At 40.4% G+C, this 12,480-nt stretch overlaps 1 protein-coding gene across 2 annotated transcripts in view; it reads right to left on the bottom strand.

Moving 5' to 3' along the window:
- Positions 1–12,480, bottom strand: part of LOC149322714 (ATP-dependent 6-phosphofructokinase, muscle type-like) — a 53,199-nt gene that overhangs the window by 20,598 nt on the left and 20,121 nt on the right. For both annotated transcript variants that reach the window (XM_089481887.1, XM_089481880.1), the window contains exons 3-5: positions 6,970–7,043; positions 4,903–4,980; positions 740–929 (exon numbers count right to left, since the gene is read on the bottom strand). In XM_089481887.1, coding sequence (XP_089338013.1) covers positions 740–929; positions 4,903–4,980; positions 6,970–7,043 — 342 coding nt within the window. The remainder of the gene's footprint in view (positions 1–739; positions 930–4,902; positions 4,981–6,969; positions 7,044–12,480) is intronic.

The raw sequence follows: 12,480 nt of genomic DNA on the forward strand, positions 1-12,480 counted from the left end.
TGTGACCTGCCTGAGGTTACCTCTTTCTTCAGCTATGTATCAGTCAAAATGATGTCTGAAAGTGATATAAGCCTGAAAAATAAGGAATCATGTGCAGGGAATGGGAGGGTGCTTTTGCATATTTTTGGCACACTTTTGCAGTCTTTTGATGCTGTCTTCAGACAAACAGCACCCCCCCCCCCCCATGAATAAGGTGACTTCAGGGGACTGTCAGTGGGCCACATGTGTGAAGGTCAATAGGCCACTTGTGGCTCATAAGCTACACTTTCCAAAACTCTACTCTAAAGTGTTATTTTAAAAGCAAAGCAATTGGTGAAGAGGGCAAAGCTTCTAAACTACTGCAGTTGTTAGGTCAAATGGCAGCCAGAAACTCTCTTGAGCCTCTCGCAAATCACCCAGAGATCTATCAATAGCTCTAGGTCTCTCTTCTCTGCCCACTTCCCCTTAGAGCAGCAGCATTTTAGATAAATCCCTCAGTGCTAGAACTTAGAGCCATGACAAGCTAGAAGCAAAAAACACAGGGCAGATGCTGAATGATGAAGGGGACACAGAGAATGTAGTCTCTGGGTGTAATTTTGCAAAGCTATGAACTGGCGAGTCTATCAGTCCCTCTTCAGTGTAGGTCTATATGTTTTCATTACTGGCTGGTGGAAGGAGGGAAAAACGTGTCTTCCCATCCTGTGGTTGTTCTGCTTTTAGTTCCGCTTCCTAGACTTTGATGGGCACAACACCACAATACCTGTTTTAATCAGATCCTGCAGCAAACTGGTCCATTCTGCTCGGAAGGTGTCAGCTCCGGTCAAGCTACCGTCACCCCCAATCACACACAAGTTTGTTATTCCTCTTTTTACCAGGTTGCGTGCAGCTTTCAGGCGTCCTTCACGTGTGCGGAAATCCTGGCACCGGGCACTCCCAATCACTGTGCCGCCCTGGGTCGGAACAAACCAGGGGAAAGAATAAGCTTTTAAAACTGAAGTGAAAACGGGCAGCCCTCTGTTTCTGACCCCCCCCTCCCCGAATACGGAAACTGGCAGATATTCAAGCATCATAGGTTTGAATGGGCCCATTTTAATCCCCTCCACATGCTCCTCACGAATAAGCAAGGGTCACGGATCTGAAGTCTGGCAACTGTAATTTTCAAAACTGATCTGACATTAGTGCTATGTTCATGTTGTTGTTGGTGGTTATATCCCTCTTTTTCCCCAGATTGGAACTCAAAGCAGCTTACAACAATTAAAAAAGACATTGTTAAAAATGGTTAAAAATCCATAAGGTACAAAAGTTAAACCAAGATTAAACAATTAAAAATAAAAATAAAAACCAAATTAAAACATATATCATTAAATACACCCACACATGGATATGGAGGGCTGACTATATTGTTAACATATATGCATATGCGATTAGCCATCCACATTTGGGGGTTTAATTTAGGTGGATTTGATTATTCACGGATCAATTACTGCCATCTCCCTATTCCATTTGTAATAGGGATTACAAGGCTTGCAAGACTGAGAACATGCAGTGAGGCTTGTAAATGCTTATTAAAAATGACATAGAGCAGCAGTGGAGATGGCAGCAAGTTCCACCAGCTGCCCACTTTTGACTTGCGAAGGAACCCTGCTGCCTTGAAGGCATCTATGGTGGGATGAATCTACAGAACATACCTTTTGTGTGTTTTAAATATTGTTTTGGGGACCTAGAGTTATTCACATTTTTTCCATGTTTGTGGAGGTCCTTTGCCCCAAGCAAATGTGGAAGGCTGACTGTATTCATAGGAATAAAATCTCTCCAAAGTCAAATACATCCTGTTTATGAAAAGTAGCTAGGTTGTCTGTAAAGCTACTAGGGTGCTGTGGTTTGAATAATGGACTGGGACTTAAGAGATCCAGGTTGCAATCCACATTGAACCATGAGTTTCACTGGTTGATTTTAGGTCACTTTCTCCTAGCCTGGCCAACTTCACAAAGAGTTTATGTGGATAAAATGGGGAGAAGGAAAACCATATACATGTCCTTGAGCTCACTGGAGACTGTACCAGGACCCTCTGCCATTCTTGCTTATGACATCCAAACAGCTTCCACTCAACTCTTCAATGCAAGTATGGCTGCAGGAAAAGGTCATCTCCAATTTCAAGTTTATTTTGGGTCTCAAGGCATTCATTGTGACCCTAGCAGGAGTGGTATCATTACACTTAAGACATATAACCTTGGCAGTGACCCCAACTGATGAAAAGGTCAAGATGTTACAATAATTTTCCTCTTGGACTGGAACCCCTCCCTCAGAGAACCAATGACCTCAACAAATGTTATAAAGAGAAAAACAATTTTCAAGCGTCAAGGAATAATAATTTTAAAAACCAAACTGACATATGTGGAATTTTCATAGTTTTTACTACATCTCTCAGAGATTGTATGGTATTTTCCTGCATGGAATACTAATATTATATTAAAAATAACATATTAATTTTATATTATTCAGTAAAATATATTGACATTATAGATTAATATATTTAATAAAATCTCATTCAGCCAGTCATTTTTATAAGTATTGCTTCATCTCATAGATGGGATTAAGAGCAAAATTATGCAAATACTACCAAAAGATAACTTTAAGCATTAGTAAGCAGGTTATTTAGACAGATATGAAGTGTCATGGAGATGGTCCCTAAAGTCACACTCAATTTATGAAAGTTAGTGTAAGAATGTGTAAAGCTACTAGGGTGTTGTGCTTTGAGTATTGGACTGGGATTTAAAAGATCCATGCTGTAATCCCTACTGAACCAAGAGACTCGTTGGCTGATTTTAGATCACTTTCTCTTAGCCTGGCCACTTTACAGGGAGCTTGTGAAGATAAAATAGGGAGAAGGAAAGTCATGTTCATGCCCTTGAATTCACTGGAGGAAAGTCAAGATAGAAAAGTTAGAGATACATTAACAAATAAACCTGTAATTGAAACCTCCATGTTTAGAGGCAATATATTTCTGAATACAATACCAGCATCAGATTTTGGGGACAAAACAACCAGAAGGCCAATATCTCCATGTCTTCCTGGTGGAGTTTCCTGGAGGCATCTGGCTGGTCAGTGTTAAAAACAGAACACTGGACTTGAGGAACCCTTGTTGCAATTCTATTCTTATGTTCTTAACATCTTGCTCAAGAGCTATCTATCTATGTACCTAAAACAGCTTTTCCCAACTCAGGGTGCATCTACACTGCAGAAACAATGCAATTTGACACCATTTTAACTGCCATGGCTCCATCCTGCTGAATCTTGATATTTGTAGTTTTGTGAGGCACCAGCACTCTTTGGTATAGAGGACTAAAGACTTTGTTAAAATCACAAATCCCATGATTCCATAGGATGGAACTGTAACACTTAAGTGGTGTCAATCTGCATTATTTCTATAGGGTAGATGCACCCTTGTGTCCTTGTGGGTTGTTAGACCACTGCTTCCATAATCTCTGGGCAACTTCTGGCTAGGACTTACAGCAGTTGTAATTAAATACACTGGAGAATGGTAGGTAGGTTAGACAAATTTAAAATATCCCAACAGATCCTTACCTATTTCCCTCCTGAAAACTTCTAAAAAAGTAAGGAAATGAAAATGAATTCTGAAGACCTCTTTCTTGGGATGTTCTTTCTAACATTAGGTTCGTTTGTCTCACTGTAAAGTCCTTGAAGGAACCCATGTTTCTTGCTCTTGGTAGTTAAGTCATCATCACACATAACTCCAACTTTGTTTCATTTGCTGTTTGTGAAATGGACTATTGTGTCTATTTGATCTCAGTTATGAACTGCACAGGACTGGAGAAGATCCCATAACCCATTAAAAATGAACATAAACTACAAGTAAGTTAATGGGTTTACTGCATGATGTTATTAGTTACCGAAATTCATGGTAAACACTCAAGGGTAATTATAACAAATGTTACAGTTCCATTCTTGAAATAGTTAATGTGGTGTTCCAGAGGCTGCTCAGAAAACTAATTTTGTAGCATCCTATCTGTTCTCGTGATCTATGATTCTATAGTTGTATATTTTAAGAAGGAAGCTTATTCTCAGGCCAATTTCTTAGGCAGTAAGTAAAACAAAACACCATGAAGAAAGATAATGCTCCTGGTTTTTGTCTGAACACAAGAGCACTACCTGGCTTTCCTGATGAGTCCATACTTTACAGGAAAGCTGAAAATAGCTTATAAGATTCTCCACGCACTTGAGACAACTTATATGCATCTGTGTTCACTGTGTTTCACAAGACAGGTTTCTGAAGGGACAAAGAATAACAGTCAAGATGTTCTCCTAGATGGGCGACTCAGTCCCAGCAATAATAGTTGCACATAACAGCTGTCATCTTTTGTATAACATTCTTTGTAGTTACCCAGATAGCTTAGAAAGAAGTACTGCCATTTTAAACAGTAAACTTGTGTTTCTGCCTACCAGTCACTATTCTTGTGACTATTTCAAGTAGCATCTACCAGAATGTAAATTTGCTTGTAGCCTGAACAAATGTATTTACTTCTCACTGTGCCGCTTGCCCTGCCCTGCTTTTCCCATGAACAGTTAAAGGATGATTGGAAGCACCAAGAAATAATTTAAAACCAAACAAAATTATGAAGTGCAATACTACAGAAACAAGCAGATATGAATTCTATAGGTGGGATGGACAATCTTTTTTTCCATCAAGGGCACATTCCTCCAAGGGTCACGTACTAGTGGTGTGCATGGTTAAAGTTCATGAGGAACAAAACCAGAGCCTAAAGGCCATATTCACTCATCCTTTTTCTATAGGCACTCTGGACTGTCAAGGCCTTCTGAGAAACTTAGCTTGTGGAGGACAACTCTTAAGCCTCTCACAACCTGTGGGAGTTGTAAGGAATGAAATTCCGGTGATTGACTTACCAGTTGCAGCATCATAGAAACACTTTCCCATGTTGCTTCCCTAATATTGTCACCACCGTCTACAAGACCTTGGTAGCCCTGGGAAGGAAATACAGAAGAAATTGTTTAAAGAGAAGCTTTTTAAAGCCATCTGCTCAAAAGCTATTGAACATGAGATACATATAATTATAGCTGTTGCTCAACATACAGTCGCTTACTGTATGGAACCATGTTCAAAATAAGATTCTATCCAAATACAGGAGAGGACAGAGGCAGGTTGGGGTTACATAATATTTGGCTTGGATGAGGAATTCTCAGAATACTTTCAGTTCCTTTCACAACCCAGGACACTGAATGGGAAATACCTCAACAAAGGACACACTTAGTATGGAGTCTTGGCATCAAGGGAACTGCTTTGACATTGCCATCACTATGCTATTCATGCTGATGTGTTCTGTTTGGTCTAGCAGCAACCATTGCCTGAGTGAGGACAATTTGATGCTGGGGGACAAAAAACATATGGGCAATTTCCAGATGGTAATTCTACAAGCTGCTTTGGGATCCCGTTGCCAAACCAAATGCAGAAATTGAGGCTAAGGAAAATGAAAACTGCCCTAGAGATGTCAGAGACACGAAGGATGAAACTGGGCACCTACTGCATTCAAAGCATGTACTCTGCCATTGACCAACAGTGTAATCCACTGGGCTGCAGTTTAGCAAACCCAAGTGACTTAACCTAGGCTTTGTTGCTCTCTTTTCCAAGCCTATCCAGCCAATCTGCAAATGCTCAAAGCACTCAAATGGGCCTGTTACAGACTGCCAAAATAAAGCTGCTTAGGGTCTCTTTGGAGGTATGCTATTTAAATGATGCATGCACCCTAAGAATCCGGAAGCTGCACCAAAGCTGCACTCCAGTGCTTAGGACTGGAGTGTGGCTTTGGTGCGAACTCCAGACTCTTAGGACCCATGCATCATTTAAATAGCATACCTCCAAAGAGACCCGAAGCAGCTTTATTTTGGCAGTCTGTAACAGACCATGGTGTAACAAAAAATAATAATAATACTGAGCAGAGTTAGCACCATATACAAGTAGCTCTTCTCTGGTACTAAACAGATATAGAAGGAAGGAAGTATTTTTCTAGTACAGAATGCTAGTAGCCCCGATTATTATTTGTAAAGATAGGTTTATATATACACTAGGTGGAGGTGGAAATAAATAAGAATCAGGCATTTTCAAACAGAAAACACTCAAGTTGCAACTTGTTAATTGTCTCCAACATCCAAAGAATCCACTTTTTAGCATAACCTCAGTTCAGGAAGGAAAAGTCTGGGTTGGAACTTGTCTGTGTGTGTGTGTGTGTGTGTGCGCGTGTGCGCACAATTTTTAAAAACATTCAAGCAGTTCCACACACGGAGGAAAAAAGTGAAAATGGCACACCATGCCCAACATTAAGAACCCACAACTTAAAGTGATACAGTTCACTCTCCTACTTCATGATACTACCACCAAATTTTGCAGCATGTGAAAAGCAGATCTTAGACCCAATCTAGATGGGCCTTTGCTCGGCCCCCAGTACGTACTAGGGGTTGGCCAAGGACGCAGGCCGAGAACTGGGAGCGTCAAAATGGCGGCGCCCTATACAGATGGGCGTCGCCATTTTGACATGACAGATGCCTAGCGTCCGCACGTCTCAGCGCCGTTGTGATGCCGCAAGGGCGCCATTGGCGCTTTGAGGTGTCACAACGGCACTGGAAAAAGAAGCCGCTTTTGCGGCTTCTTTTTGCTGTGCAGGGGAGCCGTGCGGTTTGTCCACTGCGGCTCCCTCGCGCAGCAAACACGGGCGCCGGCAGAGCGCCCTTTGTGGGTGCTCTGTAAAGCGTCATTGACTGGGTTTAGAGAACATTTGGTACTCCAGATTTTTTGGAATTCAAATCCCTCCCACAACTTTCTCAGTCAGCATAGTGAATGGCAAGAGATTTAGGGAGTTCTACTAAGGTTCTACTAAGGTTCTCTACCCTTGCCTGAGATGCCATTCCCAATTGAACGAAGAGAAGCACTCAAGGAAGGGAACAATCACATATACCTACTTCATGAACGAAGAACACTTTGGCACCCGTGTATATGCCTACTCGGACCACTGCCCGGACTGCAGCATTCATGCCTGTTCAAAACCAAAGAAGAAGAGATGCCTACAATCAAAACTTGTCATGTACAGGATTACAGTACTTCAGTTTAGAAATTCTAGCTTCAGTAGTAAACCAGAAAAACTTTATTCAGAAACCAAAGATATTTCTAGCACATGTACATTGTTAAGATTGAAAAGCTAGTGTTGATACAGTGTAATTAAACATACAGTAATTCAAATTTTGAGTGGGCTGACACCCCATTTGCCCATACAGTCTTGTTTTCCCTCTTTCCTAGGTTTGCCTCTCCTTATAATCCTGTACCATCCATTCCTATATGACTGAGAAAAGCACAACCTCTCTTTTGTGTCCCATCTGTTTATTAACCACCACAGGAATGTGAACAATAGTCTTAGCAATTAATTTATGAATATATATTCCATCATCCAGTATTGGTATAATAATGTAACATGTTAGCAAAGCTGCTAACTGGCAGGCAAGCTGAAAGACTCAGCACCTGAGAAAACTGGAGGATGGACATGGAACTACCTTTCTGAAAGGTAATCCAAGGAATCTCTATTGGGTTTCCTTTGCTGTACTTTGATGGAGGCATGAGGTACATCTAGACAACGTTTTCATTTTCCATTTGCCCTGCCTCAAACTCAGAACCTTTTACTCCAGACAGCATCTTGGAGAAAATGGCAGATAACAACAACAGAGTGAGAAACTTACACTCTGAATTGACCTTTCATAAGATTTGGCAACCATTTATTGAATACATCCAACAAGATTTAGTCTCTAGACATGCCCCAATTTTAGCTAAATTTTATGGAAAGATGTCTTTCAGGGTCCCTGAACACACCTTTTATCTATAATTTTTAGGCCCTTATCTGGGTTATTGTCTTTATTTATTGTTGTTTTGGTGTATTGTTTGTTGTTATGTTTTGTTTTAGAATGTAATTAATAAATTTTAATTTAAAAAAACCCTCCTGTGTTTTCTTACTGCTTCTTCCATCTTCTTTTTTCCTTAGCAAAGAAAACATATTTAGCAAGGAATAATGGAATAGTTACACAAGGTCTTTTGATTGTTAGTACAAAAAGCCCTCTGTTTGGAACCATCAACAATGATCAGGCTTGTAGTCCCAAGAAGACTTGAAGGCACACAACACAAAGTTTAGTGAAGCAGAAACAAACCAATCCATCCATCTGGACCCACCATTCTGTTTGGTTTCTGTTTTTGGTTAAGGAAGAGGCTTTCTTCCATGAAATCACAGAGCTATACAGTTGGAAAGGACCTCAAAGCTCACCAAGCTTGCATCAGTACTGCAGAAATAGTGCAGTTTGACACCACTTTAACAGTCATCAAAACATTTCTTTAAATATGGCCTTGGATTTGCTTCATCACGTACAGTTTTTTCACAACTTGCTTTGACGTTTCTGTATTGTAATATGTGACTGAATGAAATGAACCTGCAAAGAATTATCCTGAGAAGACTAAGAAAGGGACTAACGTCTTCTTGTAGACTTTCAAAACACTTTAATTCCTTGATATGAAAAACAAAAATCCATTCAAAAACACTACAAGAAATTGAACCGGAACATCAGCATCTGCACTTAATAAAAGAGAGTAATAACTGAATTGATTTAAAAAATACCAAATTTTTGAAAGAACTGTATGTGGTATGATGATTTTATTTTGTTTTTTCAATTCAGCACACACCCCACCCTCCAAAAAAACAACATTACAAATAGTTTAAAAAAAAAACAGCTACAATATTGCAAAAAGTTTTTTTTCTTGTAGGCTTGTGTTATTGTTGCTCAGAGTAAACCAAGCTGTCTTGCCACAGGACTGCTGGGGACAATAGGGATAAGGATGACCCCTTTCCTTGGTTTTACTCAGTCAATTTTCTTGACAAGCCCATTTGAAAGCCAGTAATGTCTTATTGCTCCAAACTGGAATGCACCCAGATGCACACAAGTCTCCCAATGTATCTGATCCCACCCTCAGATGATTCACACATTTTATTTTTGAAAGGATGACATTTAAAATAAATGCCTGTGGTACCCTTTGCTAGGCTGCTGGACTGACTGGCTCTAAAATATACTGCACTGGAAGCAGGGATGTAATGGAACACCACTCCCTTCCCTTGAAAAATCTCCTGAATCATAAGACTGCTACAAGGAGATAATGGTGGTCGTGGTAGCTGCTTCTGCTATATTGGAAAACAAGGATTAGGGGAAAGTGGAGGAGGAGAAATATACAATTTGCATTACAAAAAGATCTTGCAAGAGTTACCTTTCTGACCAGCATGACCACAGTCCCAGGAGCTATTCTTCAAAAAAATATTTTTTCTGACCTCTGTGGGTTTTTTTTAAAAAATAGTTTTGCAGAAGTCCCTTTCAGTCTCACAAAGTCAAGCATGTCTCACAGGAATCATGTTCCCTCACCTTTTAACATGTGAAGGGGCAAAAAAAGACATTGTGCCTTATAATTCCTGGCAAAGAAGCTAGAAGCCCAACTCAAAATACATAGGCAATAAAAAGGACAGCAATTCCCCTTTTGAGATCTAGTGCGGTGCAGTGGTTCGAGTGCTGGACTGGCACTTGGACAATCCCAGTTCCGCTTCCCACTTAGGCCCAGTCACACTCTCTCAGCTTGAAACAGAAGTTTTGAGGATAAAGTGGAAGAGACACCATTTACGACACCTTGAGTTTATCGGAGGAAAGGCAGGATGCAAACATAATTTTATTGTTTTGTGCCTTCAAGTTGTTTCCAACTTACAGTGACCCTAGGGTGAATGTATCATATGGTTTTGGGGGAGTTGAGGGTGTGTGACTCACCCTAGGTCACCCAGTGGATTTTCAGGCAGGGAATCCAACCCTTGTCTCCAGAGTCATACTGCAATGTTCAAACCACTACACCTAACAAATGAATATCTATCCAGACATCTGAGCTTGTACCATCTACTTTGACTAGCATCAGCTCTCCAGTGTCTCAGAACAGAGAAAGATATTTCCTATTTCTCCTAAATGAAAATGTTAAGGATTGGTGGCCTCAGATTCCTTTCCCTTGCATGAGCCACTCTCAGTCTAATGGACCTCATTGGTTTGTTGTCATAGATTAAAGTATGTGTGGAGAGGAAGTCATATATGTCACTCTGAGCTCACTGGAGAAAAGACAGGATAGAAAGGCAGACAACAAATAAATGAAGTAGGACACGGATGACAGCTAGCATGGTGTGGTTTGAGCACCAGACTAAGACTTTAGAAAACAGGTTTCACATCCTTGCTCGGCCATGGAAACCCACTGGGTGATCTTGGACAGGTCACTCCCCACCTCCGAGGAAGGCAAAGACCAACCCCCATCTGAACAAATCATGCCAAGAAAACTCTATAATACTTTCACCATAGGGTCACCATAAGTCTAAAATGACTTGAAGGCACACAACAACAATAGGGGTGGGAAATCTTGTTTCTGCTAGGGCCTCATTGTAGTTCATCAAGGGCCAGAATTAATGGTAGGCAGATTTGTCCATCCATCTGTCCATCCAGACACTCCTTCTCCTCCCGTCTTAAAAATATTTTTATGAAGAAAATAAATACATACTTAACTCTATGTATTTTCAAAATACAAGAAAAAACACAGCTAACAAAAACAACAAACAACAACAAAAATGAAAATACATACACACGAAACAATGGCTTCCAGTATATCTGACTATGGCTCTTTTGTGATACATATCTAACTCCCCTTGGTTTATTCCAAAGTTAATATGATAATTAAAACAATCTCTAAGTCATACTATCATACTACAAATAATAGCCCCTACAAAGGATTTAATAAAAGTATAAAACACTTTATAAACAAGACCTCTGCTTTATATATCACTTTTAAAAACCTAAAACGATAATAGAACCTCCCTTATTTTTCATGTGTTCAATCAGCATTCTCACTCTTTCTTAAAATTCTTCCAGGTTTTCTCATGTATTAACATGGTCAGCTTGTCCATTTCCACTAAATCATACAATTTTAAACACGGTTCTTGCAAAGGGATTGTTGACTCTTCATCTTTGTGCATAGATTATTCTAGCCGCAGTTGTCATATATTGTAGTATTCTTCCGTAAGTCTTCTCTAAGTGTTTTCAGCAGGGCCCCCTTTCCATCATTCTGTGCATATTTGCTTCTTCATCTCCTTCCCCCCCCACATTTCTTCCCTCTTTGCCAGAGGTCTGACATGATTACTTGAACAGAAGTGGGAATGGCACAGTCCCACACATACTGTTCAAATACAACTCTCTGCAGCTCTAAGTGCCATAATCAATGGTGAGGAATTCTGTGAATTCAAGTTCAACAACGTCTGAAAAGCTGTGTGATTCCTGGCTTACAGGAAGACTTCCCATTTCTACTGCTTTATTTGCTTTGACTCCTACATCTGCTCCCTCATTATCAAGAGTCACAGTCCATTATTTCTTTCAGCTACAGTTTCACTGGTGGTGAGGGATTTCAGTTCAGTTCCATTTTTTTTTAAAAAATCAAAATACTCCAGAATTCACAAAATTCAAGTATGCTAGCTAGCATGGGAATGTCAGTCTTATATAACATCTGGAGGGATACACATTTCCAAGCTCTGGTGTACAGTGATATGGCCTACTTCAGCTCCTTCAGGGACAAACTATCAGATCTTCCCCAAATGGAGGTGATGGAATGATTTCTTATCTGATGTTATGACCACAGCATAGCAACAGATTTCTTGGGCCTATACAGAAGATGAGTTTCCCAGTAAAAAATTCCCAAGGTTAACCACCTCTTCACAGTAAACCACATTCTCAGGATGAATCTGCACTGTAGAAATAATGCAGTTTGACACCACTTTAACTCCCATAGCTCAATGCTATGGAATTCTAGGATTTGTAGTTTTATGATAGCTAGCCTTCCCTGTCAGAGACGTCTACTGCCATGACAAACTATAAATCCTGGGACTCTATAGCAGTGGTTCCCAACCTGTGGGTCGGGACCCCTTTGGGAGTCGAACGACCCTTTCAAGGGGGTCACCTAAGACCATTGGAAAACACCTATTTAATTACAGTTATGAAGTAGCAATGAAAATAATTTCATGGGTTTGGGTCACCACAACATGAGGAACTGTATTAAAGGGTCATGGCATTAGGAAGGTTGGGAACCACTGCTCTATAGCATTGAGCCATGGCAGTTAATGCGGTGTCAAACTGCATTATTTCTGCATGGAAGATGCAGCCCTAGTTTCAACTCTGCTCCAGCCTAGCATCATTTCCAATAAATGAGTGTGGTTTGGCCTGCATCTTCTACCATCTCCAACACTGGCCCCACTGGCTGGGTCTCCTGCCAGAGTGCTATGTGGAAACAGGGTACTGACCTACATGACTGCTGTCAGATGTGTTTCTGGCTACTTTGGTTCATGACCTGGGATTGTTATTTGCCTCATGAACTGGACTATA

This window comes from Sceloporus occidentalis, unplaced genomic scaffold (genome assembly GCF_023333645.1).
Source record: "Sceloporus occidentalis isolate IW3139 unplaced genomic scaffold, rSceOcc1.0.p SCAF_1, whole genome shotgun sequence".
Taxonomy (NCBI): domain Eukaryota; kingdom Metazoa; phylum Chordata; class Lepidosauria; order Squamata; family Phrynosomatidae; genus Sceloporus; species Sceloporus occidentalis.